Genomic DNA, 20,326 nt, shown 5'->3' on the forward strand with positions numbered 1-20,326 from the left:
TCAGCAAATAAAGAACAAAACTTCAGCTGTTATGCTTAAGTTCAGCAATTACAAACAAAAACTTCAGCACACTTGGTTCAGCAATTTTTGCTACTTTAGGCCCGTCTACTAGAATGCTGAAGCTTGCGTGATTGCCTTTGCTACTTCAGGCCCGTATGCTGAAGTTACGCGAAAAAATGGGTACGCTTGAAATTTTTTTACAAAGCGGGCACAAGTTAAAACGTGACCCAAAAAGCGGGTATAGATGCAAATCCCCCAATTCAGAGATGCTATTTAGAGATTAACCAGTACTTATTTTGTCCTGAAATTTTAAACTAAAAATCAAGACAATTCAGGGCATTTTTGTCCCGAAAATCTGAATTGAAAAATTGAAATTCAGGACGCATTGGCTAATTTTTAAATAGCAGTCCTTTAGAGTGGCTACTTGGTGTCATTTCTACGTAAGTAATGAGGAGGTGAAGAGGGATGATTTTGACAAATAGCCACTTCTACGCTGCTAATTGAAAAACAGTCACCGTCCCAAAACTAATTCTTCTCCCCACAAAAGCGCTTCTTCTCCTTCTCCTTCTCCTTCTCCTTCTTCTTCTCCTTTTCGAACTCCAAGACAATAGTCTGAAGTTCAATTATAGAGAATTGAATTTCACGATGTTGTCCTGAAGTCACTTGAAACTTAACAACAAAATTCTAAGTTTTAACCTATAATAATAGTATTATTTATTTATTTTTCAGCCAAACCACACTATATTATCTTATATATGCGGGATTGTATGTCGCGATTAACTCTTTTAAATCATCAACCAAACTACCCTAAGGACTAGGAGCAAGGATAATACATAATTAGCACCCCTAAATTGCCCTTAATTATCAACTACACATATAAAAATTACTGTAGTCTCATTACGCCTTGTCGAAAACATGTCATTCCCCCGTACACAGCAAAAACCACTATAAAGGTAGTCGTTGTTAGACACACGTTGCCTAGTGTTAAGATGTTAAAAAAAGAAAAAAAAATTATTTTCAACATTAAGTGTTTAAACCCACCCCCATTCCCCTATTCTGTTTTCTTCCTAGCAAACAATGTACATAATTTAAGTTTTGAAGAGTTAACCCAAATAATTTCCCACCCAATCACTTAAACTAAAAGCAGCCGTCAGATGTATAATACATGTACAAGCCATATTACTATGTGTATAACCGTATATAATTGGTATATAATCTATGTATAACAGCTATGAAAAAGCAAATCCCGCCTTCTCTTTGTGTAAAGATCCCAACAGCCAATTTTGAATCTCAAACCTTCCCTTTTTTGGAAAGAAAAAATCTTCATCCCTGAACATCTCCTTTATGTTGATGCTTATAATGATTTGGTTTGGAATTTAAGTGATGAACTACTAATTATCTATGTAATTTGTCATTTGCTGGTTTTTTGAATGTTTATTTGAATTCTTTTAAGCATAGTACAGCTTGTCACTCGACTGCTTATTGCAACGGCTTTAGTATATTCAAGGAACAACTGCATGTTTGTGCAGACTCTTCTCATTACTGATCTTATACAAACTCTGTATAAGTGCAGTTACAAACTTTTGTGATGATATAATGGTAACCTCGACTGCTAGTTATGCTGATTTGAACTACTGAATGAAACCAGACCATTCAACTTGACGTTTGCACTCTCCTAGGGTGCGATAGTAGGAAGCTCTATCAGCGAATGTAATTCTCCACTCAGTAAAACCGATCAAATATGTATTATCCCTTCAATAAAAGAACTAATCGAGAATATTTTCGTGGCAAAAATCATCTCAGCAGAGCAATTATAATGCATCATAAGTAATTCACAAAGTACATAGTAAAATACCCTGCATAAATTGCTCCACTATGATACTTCTCTTGGCACTGTAACTACTGGAAAAGGAGAGCACCAGAGCAAGTATAAATTTTCACAAAAGAACAGAGGGCATCAAGGGACATATTAGGCCATCTAACAGATTAAAGATCTAGACATTACTATACACAAATCGAAAGACAATACCAAGAGAATTTGCAAAATCTCAAAACCTAAAGAAGTATAGAAAGCTGATCATCTTTCCCCCAACAATGATTCAAGAAGAGCAGCCTCTTCTTCCTGCAAAATGAGAGATCGAATTAGAGCATTCAGTAGTTGAAAATTTATATGCTAACTAAAGTATAATGTACATACCACTAAGGCATTAAATTCAGTCTCCTCATCTATGGCGCTGATGATGGCTGGGTCTTCCAAGAGTTCCTGTTGCAGGAAAGTGCAGAGACATTGTAAAATACACCCTAAATGGAAATTCAAGCTAAGAGAAAAGTGCACGAACAAGAAACAATGGCAGCAATTAGCTGACAGAAATAAGCTGCACCAAGAAACAAGGATTGTTTATATGCGCTCATATGCAGCAAAAGCATGAGTTTGAGTGTTTGACGTGCAACTTTTACCACCATAGTGTTCGGCCAAGTCCCCCAACTATATGCCAAATTGATCAGGTGCAATAAAGCCGTGACTGTTGAAACAGTAGAATCCCAAAACTTGGGCCATCTGAAAATATAGCTTTAGCTTATTATGAAGGATAGAGAGAGTGAGGACTTCCTTGTTCTCCACATATCTTTAGCAAAGAGACTCTCAAAGGAGCCAGGTTGACAATAGCATTGTTCGAAAAGGGAACACAAAATATATCTCGCCACTGACCTTGATATACCTTGACCCCATTTAGCAACTTAAGATATGACAAAACCTTTTTAATGAATGAGCAAAAAGATGAGACTCTTTCCAAAAGAGAAATCATGATTCTTCAACAAACTCTGTAGTAACAGAAACCCTAGAACTTTCTGATATAAAATCCTCTAAAGAAACGTTTAGATTAATAGAGATGGTTAACCTTTTTCTGGTATTTCAGTAGAGAACTAAGAGAGCTCGTTATCAGTGTGTGATGAAGTCCAATAAGAGTGAACATAAGATAACTCATATATGTATATCTCTACTTAGCAAGAAAATAAAATTTATAGCACAAATTGCAATTGAAAAGATATAAATAGGACATGAGGGGAATTTCAATGCTTACATCGTCAGCTATCTGCAAAAGACCATCTTTGCCCTGCAATAATAAGTTACACAAAGGAATTCTCATAAAATTATTAGAACGAGGTGAAACAAAATGAAAATTATCAAAATTAAAACAAGTGGAAATAACAGAAGAGGAAACCAGCAAAGCATACTGGACATAGCAAAAGATGAATTAGCTTTTACAATGAGAGCTGAAAACAAGAGCTTCTATATACAAATGAGAGATGACTCTTAACCTTCACTGCAACAAAGAGAAGTGGGTCCGAAGGTGTATAAATCATGTAGTGGGAACCATCCTGTGGAGAGGAAATCAATATCAAGATACATGAGACAACATTTGGCAACGAACTGCTTAAAATGAGGCACACAAAGACAGTTCTTGAGCTGTTTAAGAAATTCATTGAAAACCATGAATAGTGATAATAAGAATAAGAACTAACTTGGAGGAAAGAAGCTCGAACATGGAGATCTTACAAGCAGAAAATTTTCAAAATTTCCAATGTAAAATGAAGATTAACAACATAGATAATTTTACTCCAATATTAGAGTGTTAAACATGGAGAAGAGTACCATAAGGATAGCTTATTGTCTTTGATTGTTTTGCACCCATGAGATTCCTATTTGTATAGATGATTGGGTATTTTTGGTAGAGAATCATGTATTGATGTAGATTCTCTACTTTTTGGTATACCTATTGTATACGGGAGCTTTTTCCATTTATTAATAAAATGATTTACCTTATTCAAAAAAAAAATACAATGAGGATAAGGGATACTGTTTTGACATGATGACGACAACACTGACAGCTATTCTTTGATATAAATGCACTATACTAGTAAAGAAAGCTAGGTAAATTAACCAGTTGTTTGTGTCATTTTTTACCTATTATTAGTAGCCATGAGAATATCACACAGTGTCATTTACAAGAATTACTATTGTGAAAAACAGAATCGGAACAAAGAACCAAGTTTCACTCAATCACACATTATTTCCAAGACCAAGTTTAAGCACACAATATTCCCAAAGACAAAATCAAACTGTATTCTAATCTTTAATGCCCCTTAACATGGTTTTCAAAAAATAGAAAAAATTGGTCAACTGATAAATCATTAGAACCAATAGATTGAGTTGCAAATTTCCATTATCAATTTGAACAAAAGAGCAACTTCAAAACAATAGTTGTCAAGACAGATAAAAATTGAAGATAACATATAGCTTTTACCAGCAATCAAGACAGATAAAAAGGAGCAGTAGTTGTCCACAAGTTGAAGTGCATAAGTTACACCAAGAGAACACATTATTGTTCAATTATTATCCCAGCTTGATAATGATCATTTAACACAATGGACAAATGACTATTTACCATGTGGAAGCATGTGATTTCTATGCCTTCACTTGGCAAACCATCTACATCGTCACCATCATCTGGAAAAGTGCAACAACCTTTAGAAACAGTTGAATTCTGTTGGATATTATCCAGAAAAGAGATTATGTACTACAAAAGAGACATTATGGTCATAAACAAACAAGCTTCATTCTAACATATAATGAACTATGACCCATCTTGACAGATCCAGATAAGAATACAAAGAATTGATCAGGTGAAAGTCCACAATGCAATGACTTGAAAACCAAAAATCCACGGGGATAAGGCATTAGCTCACGTTGCATGGACCCTAATTCCTTCCACACCATCTATCATCCCCAAGAAGAATTGGAGAAAGCCCAAATCAGTAGGGGGGAAAAAGACAGGCCACAAAGAACTCAAGCCTTGGACTATGGTCCTTTGAAACCTGAAGAACTTATTTCAGCTGTAAGTAAATCCATAGTTCCCCACGGTTGTCCTGAAATAGATTATTCTGCCAGCTATACAACATCCAATGAACTATTTCAAGAAACACCTACAGACTATTGTTGATCCAAGATAGACTGTAAAGTCCTTCACCAGATCTTAAAAGTCAAAGGCAAAACTTCACAAGTGACAAGAAATTATTATGTTATTGCTAGCATCTCGTCCTGTATAAGAACCAGAAAAACATAAATCCTCGTCTAAGTTAGACTATAAAGACTTGTTACAAAGTGATACCAAATCAAAAGAGGATATAATGACCTAAGTTTTTTTAAACCAACTAGGAAACTAATAGCTAAAGGAAAAGCTAATGAATCAGATCCAATTTTGAAAACCACTTATTTTCGACCAGATTTAAAAGGCTAAAACAACATTAAGATGGATCGGAGGTAGTAACAATATTGACTGCAGTAAGACGCAGCTTTATAAAGACGAGAGCATTGCCTGTTCTGAATTCAAATATGTCGTCCTCCGTGTAGCAAAATCCTCCTCGTGCTGTGTAACAGAATCTGATAGAAAATTGCTAGACAACATCAGAACATATAAAAATGAAATCAGTTTTGATACATGCAAGGAGGAGGATAATTGAAATAAAGAACAACCATACTTTAAAATCAAAGGTCTAGAGATTGTACCCACTGTACACAAGATGCATGTGTATCTTGGCTAGAGCATAGGCTGCAGTTGGTAGGATAGCTTCCACTTCTTCATCGCTTACCTACAAAACAGGCGTATAAATTAATAATATATTGCGATATGATTTATAATATGTAAAAACTATTTATTCCCTTTTTCTCTTTCATAATTTCTAACAATTGGGTGCATGAAGGGAGAAAAGCAGGTCAAAATTCCTAATATGAAAAAATTAAAGGTGACTGACTTACTTAGAAAAGCATTATTCATACTAGTAATTACTAGTATTATGCAACAGAATAAAGGGTACAGAAAAGATGCAAGAATAAGAGGACACTGACAATGGCCTACCGGTGTTCCTTGCTTCTTATAAGTTAATTGGTTACAATATGCATTTTCCAAATGTCAATGACTGACGGAAAACCATAGGGTTTCAAAGTAATCTGCTCTCATCCCAACACCTTAGTAGTGAAAAGAACAAAAAAGAAAAGGGAGAGAGAGAGAAGGGGGGCCAAATGAACACTATCAACAACGTGTAACATTACAAGACAGCCCAAAATTCTTCAATGGGATCCTCAAGCAAGCAATTCCTGAGTTCACAAACGGAAGGAAGCAGGAAAGTTGAAAAATTAATATATTCTAGATCCATTTGAACAATGATCGCTGGTTAAGAAAGAGAAATGAGATAGACAATCAAGACTCTCTTGGCAAGTTTCCACAAACATAACAGAAAATCAAGTTTAGTTCAGACATACAGCAGACCATCCCTCGACATTTGTGCTCTTTAAAATCTGAACAGGCCTGCAGAGACAAATACATCTATTTAATGCACCGCCAGAAAAGGATAAGATACCAAATGATAACTATAAACTTCACTTACATATCAACAGGGCAGAGTAGTAAACATTCATCTTCTCGTGAACTTCTAAAAACCCTCCTGATGATGCATTCCAGTGGAAAATTGTTGGTAGAATCAACCTGTTGCTGAGCCCTTTAGATAACTAAATTGGCAGATATAAAAGAGAACGGAAAATACAAAAGAAATTACACAAGTACATGAACTAATTTAGAAGTGACTGAACAAGTTGCTCATACAAGTCAAATTTGAGGAGATGATTTTGCACCTATGAAACGTCAACTTAGGTAGTTGCACACGTGAAATCCGATTAAGAGGTAACAGAGATGTTGTTATGTGTCTGCAAAGTAGCTTTCAACTTTCAGGAAATTAAAAACCAAGCACTCTAAACATTTTCTCCTCCTTTTTGTGAGAAGCTACTAAATCCTATAAGAAACCGAACATGGACCTCAGAAAAGATGAGCTGTTTTCAATGTGATACTGTCCTACATGATGTTCCAGCACACTAAAGTTGGGCAAATCCCTAGAACTCTGCTAAACCTTCGGTAAATTGAAATTGACCTGGCCAACTCTCTTACTTTTCTTACTTCAAAAGAAAAAACAAAAGGAAGCAAGAGGAAAAAGAGAGGATGATCTTTTTTGCTTTCTTTCATCAGTTTTCTCCCTGAATGAACTCTTGCATTCCTCATATTGACATGGAGTGTCAAAGGTATGTACTGTAGCAATTTCATGTTGAGTTTTCTCCAGATTCAAGGTGTATTATATCCCTTTTTCAGTTTAATTGAAGACTCCAAGGCTACTACAATGACTTTACTTGATTGTTATCTAGAAATTGCCCTTATCTTGTTAGATCAGTTAAATATGTTTTTTTTTTGAGAATAGATCAATTAAATATGTTTTTTCGACAAGGTAAGATTTTAGATCAATTAAATATGTTTTCCTAGCCACTTTATGAGGTTTTAATAAAAAGGTATCCAAAAGTTCAACTTGCAGAAAGGAATTTCTGCAACATGTTGCAACATGAAAAGCAACGATTATGGAAAGTATGAATTGATATAACAATGGTAAAAAAATTCAAATTTAGGCTCATCGACAGGTTGCCTTGTTGAGATTTATTCTTCCCTTTTTGTTCTCTGGCAAAGGAAAAATTGTCCAAAGTGCATTTGACATACCAAATTTTCAATGTACGTGAGAATAAAAAATGAATATATCAGTCAACATCCGTCAAGTTTCTGTAGTAGGAGTGTGCCTTGAGTGTTTAGTTTTAGCTGCAAATTGTCTAAGTTCCTAATATGCTGCTTTTCTACGAGACTGCAACTAGAAATCACATTCCATTTAGACAACTTCAATACCACATTTTTAGTTTGCTCTAATGTGTTCCTTTTTTTCTCTAAATTATGTGAAATACATCACCTTCACTTCTCCTTTTTCTAAATAAGGATGTGCAATACATCACTTCTTGAAAACGGCAGAATGCTAATCCCGAGATCCCAAAATTTATAAGTAAAACAGATGTGGAAAACAGAACTGAAAAAGAATTCCACAAATTCCCTAGGCTGGCATTTACAGGCAGAATTGTCCTTCTTGTATTATATACTGTATCACGTACTTTGGCCATTTGCAAACATATTTAAGTTATGTACACAGACAATGTAAATCCTTACAGTATCATTGCAATTCAACCTGCTCGAGCCCCAGGGCTTTGGTCTAGAGGTAAGAGCACAGTGATGTGTGGGTAAAGTGCACAACAGGGTTCAAACGTTGCTGCTGCTACAGATAAAAGACTGGTATTTAAGTGGAGAAGGGTCCATTATCCACCTGAGTTTCGAACAGTTCTCCACTAGCCGGAATTTCTTGGTTATCCAAAAAAATTCAACCTGCTCCACCAGGTTATCCTTCCTCTTTTGCTCCCTCCGTTTCAATTTATATGACACACTTTCCTTATCAGTCTGTTCCAAAAAACTAACACATCTCTATATTTGAAAACAATTTAACTTTAAGCTTTTCATTTTACCCTTGTAGCCACACAAATGTTACGACCCCAAAAAGCTTTTACCGCTTTTAAGACCACAAGCTTCAAAAGTCTCATTTCTCTAACTACTTAGTCGAGTCAAACTAACTCATATGAATTGAAACGGAGGGAGTAATAGTTACCGACCCATGTTAACGAAATTCGATTTTAGATTACCTAATTTTGTAAACACAGTTTTTCAGTAACTGTCAATGCATAAAACTTAAACTCTACTAGCAGCTTTAGCATACATTATACAAGAATATTAGCAGTAAGAATAAACTCACAATTGTAGCAATACGCTTATTGGAAGCCATAAGAACTCTACCCTGCTCATCTAAAACAAACCCAGCTGGCGGTTTAGGTAGCGGCAACGGAACGTAACGTTCTGCCTCTTTATCTTCAACTTCAACATCCACTTCACCTTCGAAATTTGAAACATTTTTCTTTTTCTTTTTGGTATTATTTGGAGATGTACGTTGTTTTTTCACTGGCCCAGTTTGTTGTTTTGCTGCGGAGCAAAATAATCTGAGTGTATTTTTTCTGTTGAAGTAAGAAGCTGGAATTTGGAAGAGAGGTGGAGATTGTGGATTGAAAGATGAGGAATTTGGGAAAATTGCAGAGAAATTTGAAGGAGAAGAAGTAGAAGAAGAAGAAGGAGTGCATACAAAGAGGGAAGCCATTGTTATGTGTGTGTGTGTGTGTGTGTGTTTCTTCTTAGACAGACGATAACATTGGAGAAGATATTTTATTACCAAAAGTTTGGAGGTCTAAGGGAATTGGAAATTAAATGGTCAGATTTGCCCTTGAATTAGCACTCACTTTTGGTCTAGTATTATTCCATTGTTCCACTTTAATGGTGAGATACTGACTCAGTTTTCGGACCGGTAATTGAAATACAGTCGGCATGTGTAAAGTCATTAAAAAATAATCGTTATTTTGCTTAAACACGGAAAGTTCCAGTATAATATGCGGGATTATGGAGTTTATGCGTATAAACTTTCTGCATATTATGTTGGAACTCAAACACATTATGCTGGAAGCTCATATGTAAAAAAATGAAACTCCACCGTATTATGTTATAATATTTTCGAAATTTTAAGGATGTTTTTGTTCAGATTTTATATTTACATGAAAAAATGAATAAATTTCGATTATTTTTTAAATTGTGGTTATTTTTTAATTACCAGTTGTAAAATAATCACGGGACAAAATTTTAGTACCATCTTATCCCTTGTTTAATTACTAATCTAGGATAAGTTATCTGGGATTAAAGATAGTATTGGATAACTTATATCTGTAAGATGGTGAAATAGTAATCTCATGATTATCCCAGGATAAAGCAATAAATATGAAAATGTCATAGCAGAAGCAAGATCGAAAATGTCTGCGAGTACATAAACCGCTTGAGTAGACCTTTCTTTGATGGCAGTAATTATTTTTTGTAAAGAACCAATTTCGATACTCATAAATATGAGTAATTATTTTTTGATGGAGGTAGTGTGTACGCAGACCTTACCCCTACCCTGGGGTAGAGAGGCTGTTTTCAAATTGAAACCCGGCATCCTTCCCTGGGAGACTCGAACTCACAATCTCTTGGTTGGAAGCGGAAGTTGTTTACCATCAGAGCAACCCCTCTTGTCTAATTTCGATACTCATAGTGGGTTGATAATCCACATCAAAAGGCATTCCACCAAATAAGACTCATCTTTTGGATCCTGCTTAATTCGTTTCAAGTTAAAGCTCATTAATAGTAAAAACAAATACGAATAGCAAGAATATAAATTGACCAGAAAAGGTATCGAATAGCAATGAGCAACTTCAAATAATAAAGTTCAAATTTGCTCTTTTCCCCTTGATATAATGTTTATATATAAGTTTTCATGTGCCATAATTTGGGACAAATATTAATGCATACGGCGCAATCCAACAGTTTACAATCTTAATACAACAATCTCATGAGCTACTAATAATTTTCTGATTTGGCTCGATTTGGAAAAAGAAAAAGCTCGAATATTGTTGTTGTATTGAGAAACTAAACGGGTGATTTAAGAAAGTGATTTTCATTTTTAGTACTAATAATCTTTCGAGGGAAAAAGAATTTCTAAAAATGAACCAATCTACTCCCTCCGTCTCGTATTAACTGTCGTGGTTTCTAAAAATAATTGTTATTTGACTCAAAAGATATTGGAACCTTTTTGAATAAATCAACTAAAGAAAATGAAGGGGTAAATCTTAGCTAAGTATAATAAATTCTAGAACCAAAGGAATAAAAGATGAACACAATGGATAATAGTTATTGATCTCGCGAAGATGAGTGATTGAACATTAAGAATGCCAATCGTTTATGTAAGAAAATATTACAGTCAATGTTCTAAGCTAAAAAAAGCCAAAGTCCTTTTACAAGGTTGTTTTCCCGCTATATATAAGGGACAAACCCCTTTTGAACCCTAAAAGACATATCATAGGGAATATTCGAAAGAATATTCTCAGTGCCCCTGTTGGGCTTGCACTACAGTAAAAGTCATGCAATATCTTTTCGTTTGTCTGTCGTCCTCCACAGGACGTCGAACTACGAAGATCTCGTCGTTTGTCGTACTCGTCAATGGTCGTGGTCGTCCAAATTCGGACTCATACAGTTAGTCCCTCTGTTTGTCGAGGTTGCAACTTGGTGCGTCCTTGATAATCGGACACCACCCACTCTTGTGGAGAAATTTGGTTTTACGAAGCGTTATGGCTTGGCCAACAATGGAAGGTTAGCGTGCTCAACAAGACACCAGATAGTGTCTCTTATCGGGAAATAACGTCATCTCTATGTGCGCCATCATTATACGTGTTTTCGAGATAGGGGTTGAGGGCTTGTCACTTCGATTTTGGTGCCACTTTGCAGCCTTCCGCTTCGATTATGGTGCCACCCAATCCTATAAATAGGTGGAGGGTTTATTTTTTTCAAAAACTATTGGCCATTTCATTGCTGGTTATCCTTTCTCATTCCTCTCGTGTTTGCTCCAACGATTTTTCTGCTTCATCTTCTCCCATTCTTCGTTCATAACTTTCTCTATTATTTTAACACATTTTCCGTCGAAGAGATTCCTAGAACACATCGATCTCGTGAGGGTCTTTCTGACGCCACCCCGTTATCCGTAGCGCTCCTCTCTGACAGTGAGGACATGGCGGTGGAAGAGGGGGACAACTTCCCTACCTTGGAGGAGTTGCTGTCGAAACACCCCATGTCTCGAAGTAATTTTCTCAAGGATCCTCCTCCTACTCCTATCCCCATGCAGGAGGAAACGGATCAAGTTCATATCGATGCTCTCCGTACAAAATATAGCATCCCTGCTCATGTTGATATGGTTCCAGCGGGAAGGGACTTCGTGGAAGTCCATAGGCCTGGGTACTGTGCTTTTTATGAGTACCCTTTCGTGATCGGTCATTCCTTCCCCCTTCTTCCGTTAGCGGAAAAGTTCTGTCGATTCTATCAGGTTTGCCCGGCGCAACTTTCCCCCCACACGCTTAAAATACTTCTGATGTTGACAAAGTACGCGGGGTTGGCGGGGTGCGAGGTTACCGTTCACCACCTTCTGCACTTGTTCACACCCAGCTTTCATAGGGGCACTATGGTGCATTTGAGGCACTGTGGGACAAAAGGGCTGGTGGTTGGGACCAACGATCGAGCAAGTCGCAAATTTTGGCATAAGTACTTCTTTGTCAAAACCGAACACATTGTGTCTGACCCCGCTAGGTTCCCGGAGCGGTGGAACAAGAATCGTAAGTGTCACCACTTGTTTTATTCTTTCTTTTCTTCTTCATTCATTATATTGCTTGTTTGCCTCTCGCTTGCAGCTGTGGGGCGTCCACCCCACCCTATTGTGGGTATAAGAGATTGGGTAGCCCGTCTGTTGCCCCATGCAATGGAGACCCGAGATTGGCCCGCTTTCGTGAAACGTTTTGGGCCGAGAGTTTCATTTGGTAAATGTCTTCCCCTGTATCACTTTGTTGGTTATATACCATTGTTTATTGATACGACTCTTCACGATGACAGGTCGAGGAGCTTCTAGGCGGAGGGCCCAGTTCCTGCATTTCGACAGGCTGTCACTACTACAGGAATGCAGTTTACTTTGAATGAATCCGTCCAAGAGGGTCGTGCTCAGCCAATACAAATGGAAGATCCTTATCGGGATATGGTCATAAGGGAAGAGGCCTCTTCCATACCGGCCCCTCACCTCATGGACGAATCCTCTAATGGGGATGAGTCATTACTAAGGAAAAGGATAAGAGTGGAGCTTGGGAAGGATGTGGCTGTGGACACCGGTAAAAGTAGGATGGGTGCGTCGCAGACGGCACCTGTGCCCATGTTTATGGCCGACGCCATCTTGGTGGGGAGGTCTCCCCAAACGGAAGGGGTTTACCAGGGAAGCGGCTCTGTGCGCTCTGCTGAGGGTGGCATATCGTCTAACGTTAGGGGGGCATGCACGTCGAGGTCGAAGGCTCGGGTTTGGATGTCAACCCGGAGGACGTTCGCAAGTTTTTAGAATGATATACTCATGTGGAGGTTAGAGTGGAGGGTTCTGATCGGCACATAGTTGTCCCTGGGGACTACAACTTGTTATTGAACTGTGATCAGGTGGCGTTTGCTTTAGCCCCTTTATGTGCCACCCCCGAGAGCGAGGCGCTTAGAGCGATGAGCGATATGGAGTTGTCTCGGAACGTCGCGGGCATGGCCTTGCGGGTAGATTTCTTTCTCTTCCTTTTCGTCGTTGGGTTTGCGTTATCATTGTCGACCTATCTTTTTGTTTTAACTTTTTTCTTGTTACCAGACCCTTATCGTGGAGATCGAGCGCGAGTGTCGGGAAAGGAGGAGGGCGGCCATCTACGGGAAGATGTCTTCTAAATATCAAGAATATCGCACCAAGCATCGTGCGATGGCCGACATCTACCATCAAGACCCTAATTTCCAACTGTTTCACGAAGGGCTTAAACAGAGGGAGGATCAGTTGATGCGCAAGGTCGAGGAGTTGAGGGAGCGAGACGAGGACTTTATGAAAGTCGTCGTCCACAATAGTGAACTTGAGGCATCCCTTAAGGTAAAGGAAGATGAGCTCGAGTTAAGTAGAGGGGTGATGGCCAAGAATGCCGACCTGCAAGCAAAAATAGCCAGTTTTACTACCGAATTGGGTATGAAGACGACGGAGATTAGCGAGCTCAAGGGTGAGTTGAGTGTGAGTGCCGATAAACTGGCGACTGCTATTTCTGAAGCGGCAGTCTTGGAAAATACCCTATGTGTCTGTAGGTCGGAGTTGACCAAAGAGAAGGAGGCATCCACGCTTAAGGTAGCGGGGGCTTGAGGGGTGTATTAAAGAGTTGGAGGTGGAGCTATCTACGTTGACTGGACAAGTGGCATCACTGAGAACGGAGGACGTGCGTCGACACTCGCAACCTTAAACATCCCGTGCATCGGCCGATCCCATCGTGCCCCGTTGTTTATATGAGTTGTGGGTTCACGCCGAGGCCCAGCTTGATATGTACAAGGCTCTTCACACTGACAATAGGGCATCTTAAGTAGAACTTCAGGATATGCATGCCAAAGCTCAGGCAGCTCGTGAGGCATGCGGATATAACCCGCTTACACCTAACGGAGATGATATCAACTCTGATAATGCGAACCGTCTTGTGTTTGACTCTTGGTACAAAAATATGTATGCTACCATGGATGTGATTTTTGGTTTGTACTTACTTTTCCTTTAGGATTTATGTAAGGGCATCTTTGAGCCTATTGTAAAGATGGGTGTTGGTAAGATTTTGTCATAATGAAAAATTTGTTTTGTTGATTCGGTGGAAATCTTTGTTATATCTTTGTCGATTTGAGTGATGTCGAACCCTTTTCTTTGGCGACGGCCTTAGCCTTTGGGATGTTACCTTCGAGCCGATATCGAAGTAATATCCTGTCGTAGTTCGAGTGAAGTCGAACTTGTACCTTTGTCGATAGCCTTGGCCATTGGGATGTTACTTTCGAGCTGGCGTCGAAGTAGTATCCCATCGTAGTTCTAGTAAGGTCGAACTCATATTTTTGTCGATGGCCTTGGCCATTGGGATGTTACTTTCAAGTTGGCGTCGAAGTAGTATCCCATCGCAATTCGAGTGAAGTTGAACTCATATTTTTGTTGATGGCCTTGGCCATGGGGATGTTACTTTCGAGTTAGCGTCGAAGTAGTATCCCGTCGTAGTTCGAGTGAAGTCGAACTTATATTTTTGTCGATGGCCTTGTCCATAGGGATGTTACTTTCGAGTTGGCGTCAAAGTAGTATCCCGTCGTAGTTCGAGTGAAGTCGAACTCAAATTTTTGTCGATGACCTTGGCCATTGGGATGTTACTTTCGAGCTGGCATCGAAGTAGTATCCCATCGTAGTTCGAGTGAAGTCGAACTCATATTTTTGTCGATGGCCTTGGCCATTGGGATGTTACTTTCGAGCTAGCGTCGAAGTAGTATCCTGTCGTAGTTCGAGTGAAGTCGAACTCATATTTTTGTCGATGGCCTTCGCCATGGGGATGTTACTTTTGAGTTGGCATCGAAGTAGTATCCCGTCGTAGTTCGAGTGAAGTCGAACTCATATTTTTATCGATGGACTTGGCCATTGGGATGTTACTTTTGACTTTCGAGTTGGCATTGAAGTAGTATCTCGTCGTAGTTCGAGTGAATTCGAACTCATATTTTTGTCGATGGCCTTGTCCATTGGGAGTTTCATTCATACATTGGAGATTTGATTATATTCATGTAGGAAATACATATTGACTTTGTACATATAATGGAGATTTGGCTATCTATACCTAGTCCCTTCATTACTCGGCCTGTAGATCACGTCGACGAGCGGGGTAATGAACAACACTTCGGACCTCGAAACGTCTCCCTTGCCACCTCATTAAAAACCTCACCGAGAAAACCCGATTGGGACAAAACCCGGATGAGGGAAAAAGAGTACGACTTAGGCGGCGCCTCTTTTCAGAACTGGAAGTGTTTGAGATGGGCGATATTCCAATTTTTTTGGAGTAGTTTTCCTTCCATTGTCTCTAACTGGAATTCTCATTTGTTTGTTGTCGCCGTGATTTTGTATGGCCCATCCCAGTTTGTTCCCGGTTTTCGCTCATTAGGGTCTTTCGGTGCTTGTGTTTTAGCTTTGAGAACGTAGTCTCCGGCCTTAAGTGGCCATACTTTGGCCTTCTTGTTATAGTACCTTTCTGCTTGTTACTTTTGGGCTACTGTTCTTACGTGAGCCATATCTCTTCTTCGACTTCATCTAGGTCTTGTAGCCTACTTTCGTCGTTACTTGGTCCGCTTTCATTGGAATACATCAGGCTAGGTTCTCCGACTTCGACGGGTATAACCGCGTCAGTCCCGTAGACTAGTGAATATGGCGTCTCACCTGTGCTAGTTTTTGGCGTTGTGCGGTATGCCCATAGTACTTCTGGCAGCAGTTCAGGCCATAGCCCCTTTGCATCCTTGAGCTTCTTTTTCAATATATACAATATCGTTTTATTGGAGGATTCGGCTTGGCCGTTGCCAGTGGGATGGTATGGTATGGAGAATATTCGCTTGATGTGCCATTTTTCAAAAAACTCGGTTGTCTTCTTTCCGACGAACTGAGGTCCTTTGTCACAGTTGATTTCTTTGGGAATGCCGAAGCGGCATATTATATTTTTCCATATGAACGCGATAACTTCTTGCTCACGTATTTGTGTGTATGCACTTGCTTCCACCTATTTAGAAAAATAGTCAGTTAAAACCAAAAGGAAGCGTACCTTACCTCGTCCTGTTGGGAGGGGTCCGACAATATCCATCCCCCACTTTATGAATGGCTATGGCAAAGTGACGAAATGCAAGAGTTCTCCTGCTTGGTGTATTATAGGGGCGTATTTTTGGCATTGTTCACATTTCCTGACGTAATTTGTGGCTTCTTTTTTCATGGTAGGTCAGTAGTATCCTGCGCGGATGAGGCATCTGACGAGGGCACAGTTTCCCATATGGGCACCACAGTGCCCCTCGTGTACTTCTTCTAGTACCCGTCTTGTTTGATTTGGCCCAAGACATTTGGCCAGGGGGCCGCCGAACGTCCTTTTGTAAAGATCATAGTTTACGAGGATGTATCTGGCCGCCTGTATTCAGAGCTTTTTGGCTTCTTTCTTATCTTTTGGGATCGTCCCTTCCTACAAATATGTTATGATACGGTTGCGCCAGTCCCAAGTTAGGTTTATAGAATGTACCTCGACCTGGTCTATTGAGGAATATAGAAGGGTGACCATGTTTCCCTTGTTGATATTTCTGGTGGCTGCTGCTAGCTTGGTGAGACCGTCCACTTCGATATTCTGCGCCCTAGGTATCTAGTCGAGACGACATTCGTCGAATTCTGGCAGCAGTTTGTGAATTTCTGACTAAAACTTTTGTAGTCTCTGTTCTTTGATTTGGAAAGTCCCAGTGACTTGGTTCACCAAGAGTTGAGAGTCGCAATGGAGGACGAGTCGTCGAGTGCCATATTTGAGGGCTAATTTCAATCCTGCAATCACAATTTCATACTCGACCTCGTTATTAGCCATCTTAGGACACCTTATGGACTGGCGAATTACTTCGCCCGTAGGGACTTCGAGGATAAGTCCCAGTTCCGATACCGATGCATTAGATACGCTGTTAGTGTAGAGGACCCAGAGGTCGAAATGTACGAAAGTGCGGAGCGCCTCCTACTCTACTTCAAGCAGTACCTCCGTGCTGAAATCGGCGACGAAATCAGCGAGCATTTGCGACTTTATAGCAGTTCACGGTTGATATATTATGTCGTGCTCGCTTAATTCTATGGCCCATTTGGCCAACCTGCCTGATAGTTCGGGTTTGTGTAGGATGCCCCTAAGGGGGAAGGTCGTCACCACCTTTATGGGATGATATTGAAAATATGGTCTAAGCTTTCGTGAAGCTACGACTAATGTCAGAGCTAGTTTCTCAAGGCGGGGGTACCTTGTTTCAGCATCGATTAAGGTTTTGCTGATATAATAAATTGGAGATTACGTACCTTTGTTTTCGCAGACCAAAACTGCACTTACCGCAACTTCGGAGACTGCTAGGTACACCAGGAGGCATTTGCCCGGGTCTGCCTTGACGAGTAGTGGTGGCGAGGATAGGTACGCTTTCAATTTTCTTAAGACATCAACGCATTCTGAATTCCACTGTAGCCCATGATCCTTCCTTAGTACATTGAAAAATTTATGGCATCTGTCCAATGATCATGAGATGAACCTCGACAGGACGGCTATTCGTCCTGTCAATTTCTGTACCTGCTTTTTACTAGTTAATGCCTCTGGTATTCCTTCGATGGCCTTGATCTGATCCGGGTTGACCTCGATACCCCTTTGTGACGCCAAAAAACCAAGGAACTTTCCTGATGTTACGCCAAAGGCGCATTTGTCGGGATTCAGTTTCATTCCGTATCGCCTCAATATTTCGAAGGCTTCCTTCAGATGACCAATATGATCCTCCTTTCTTTTCAACTTCACTAACATGTCGTCGATGTAGACCTCCATAGTTTTTCCGAGTTGTTGTTTGAACATTTTAGTGACTAACCTTTGATACATCGCCCCTGCGTTCTTGAGTCTGAACGGTATGACTCTGTAGCAGTACGTTCCTTGGTGAGTGATGAAAGTGGTTTTTTCTTGGTCTTCTTCTGCCATTAGAATTTGGTTGTAACCAGAATAGGTGTCTACGAAGCTTAATAGTTTGTGCCTTGCCGTTGCATCGATGAGCTGGTCGATATGTGGTAACGGAAAGGAATTTTTTGGGCATGCTTTGTTCATGTCAGTGAAGTCGACACATCCGCCACTTCCCATTCTTCTTTTTTACTTTGATTCTCAGACGGAACCATTAGCGAGAAACTTATCAACTTTTTTGATGACTGCATCGTTGATTGCGACATTGGACTTTCTCATCATTTGTCGCACTGACGGGTAAAGAGGGTCGACATTTAGCCTGTGTGTGGTGATGTCCCTTGGGATTCCCGACATATCTAAATGGGAAATGGCAAAAAAATCGGCATTGTTAGTTAAGAACTCATGAAACTTACCTGGTTCTGAGAGGTTGTGTCCGATATAAGCTTTTTTTAGTGTTGTCGGTGTTGTCCAATTGAATGGGGTCGAGGTCTTCTACGGTTTCCTTGCAGGCTTCTACGACATATGGGTCTTTGATAGCCTCTATTTGTATGTTGGGTTTGGTTCCCGATATGGCTGATTGCTATGCTTCCGCACTTGCCCCCTTTAGTTATTGGGTGTGTGTGCAATCTAGGACGATTCGGTAGCATTCTTGGGCGGTGCGGTGCTCGCCCCGAATGCTGAATATTCCCTATGGGGTAGGAAATTTTATTACTTGATAAAAACTTGATGGGACGGCTCACATGGCGTGTATCCATGGATGCCCTATGATAGCATTGTAGGCTATTTCCTGGTTCATGACGTGAAACGTCATTTCCAGAGTGACTCCTTCTGCTAGAACGGGCAGCATTATCTTTCCAGAGGTTCGTTCCACTGCATTATTAAAACCCGTTAGTGTTATGCAGCACAATATTATCTTATCCTCGAGTCTCATCTGTATGAGGACTCATGGGTGAATAATATACGTGCCGCTTCCATCATCCACCATTATTCTTTTTACGTCGGTATCCGTGACACGTAAAGTTATAACCAAAATATTATAGTGAGGGAAATACAAACCGTTGGTATCCGACTTATTGAAGATGATACTATCTTCGAGGTCGTCGTACCGTTTGTAAGCGACTGTTTGCTTGAGTTTGTGTGTGGTGGTGAATTTCACATGGTTAATCACCGTATCATTGCTGCCTCCAATGATCATTTGTATGGTGTGAGCTGGTGAAGGTGGTTTTGGGGATCCTTGAGGTTGATTGCGTCCATGAGCAAAGTTAACCCATCCTCGATCGCTTAGCAGTTCTTTCAGGTGTCCTTGGTTTAGCATTCTTACCACTTCCTATTGCAGACCTATGCAGTCTTCGGTCTTGTGTCCCCTTTCCTGGTAGAATTCACACAGAACATTCGATCTCCGGGTGCTCAGATCTGACTTCATCTTTTGCGGCCACTGTCGCACCTCCTTTTTACGTACCCGCGAGGGTACGAGGGAGTTTTTTCCTTTTAAAGGACAATCGAAACGGGATTGGTTTGTTTATTTCAGAGTCGCCACTTGGGAGATTTAGGGTGTCCCAAGTCACCAATTTTAATCTCGAATCGAGGAAAAGAATGACTCCATATTACAGTCTGCGTACCAGAAATTCGGATAAGGAATTCTGTTAACCCGGGAGAAGGTGTTAGGCATTCCAGAGTTCTGTGGTTCTAGCACGGTCGCTCAACTGTTATATTTGGCTTGATTATCTGATTTTATACGAATATGAACCTATGTGCGAATTTTAACTTTTAACCGCTTTTATCATTTACTGTTATTTTTGTCAAGAATTGCAACGTTGTGAAAATGTATCTCGAACCACGTTGCAATCAATGTACCCGTGGTCGTCGACACACTTTGACTCCTTTGAGATTTGGATTTGGGTCACATCAATGTGCACCCGAGTTTAAGGAAATTAACTTATTAAGGGCGCGCCTAAAGCGACTAGCGTATTTATTTTGGGTAGGACCGTGGAATTTTGCTAAACGGTCCATCCTGAAATCTAAGCAATTTGAAAGCAAATATTTACTGAGGGCCCCGCAATTTTGTATTTTTTATTTGGCGAGGCTCATCTCATTCTTATTTTTTTTAAGGGAATTTGCAACGTCATGGACACGCATCTCGAACCACGTCACAATCAATGTACTCGTGATTAGAAACACATTTCGACTCCGTTGAGATTTGGATTTGAGTCA

The 20,326-nt window shown here is 39.9% G+C and overlaps 1 protein-coding gene across 1 annotated transcript; it reads right to left on the reverse strand.

The window, feature by feature from the left end:
- Positions 1-1,758: 1,758 nt before the first annotated feature.
- On the reverse strand, positions 1,759-9,182 carry LOC104248051 (uncharacterized). Its single transcript, XM_009804241.2, has 10 exons — positions 8,719-9,182; positions 6,445-6,542; positions 6,320-6,365; positions 5,567-5,649; positions 5,376-5,440; positions 4,446-4,507; positions 3,319-3,378; positions 3,081-3,113; positions 2,198-2,263; positions 1,759-2,122 (listed from the first exon to the last, which is right to left on the reverse strand). The coding sequence occupies exons 1-10, from the start codon at positions 9,112-9,114 to the stop codon at positions 2,078-2,080; spliced, it is 954 nt and encodes a 317-aa protein (XP_009802543.1). The 5' UTR covers positions 9,115-9,182; the 3' UTR covers positions 1,759-2,077.
- Positions 9,183-20,326: the final 11,144 nt, after the last annotated feature.

The sequence above is a fragment of the Nicotiana sylvestris genome, chromosome 4, assembly GCF_000393655.2.
Source record: "Nicotiana sylvestris chromosome 4, ASM39365v2, whole genome shotgun sequence".
NCBI lineage: Eukaryota > Viridiplantae > Streptophyta > Magnoliopsida > Solanales > Solanaceae > Nicotiana > Nicotiana sylvestris.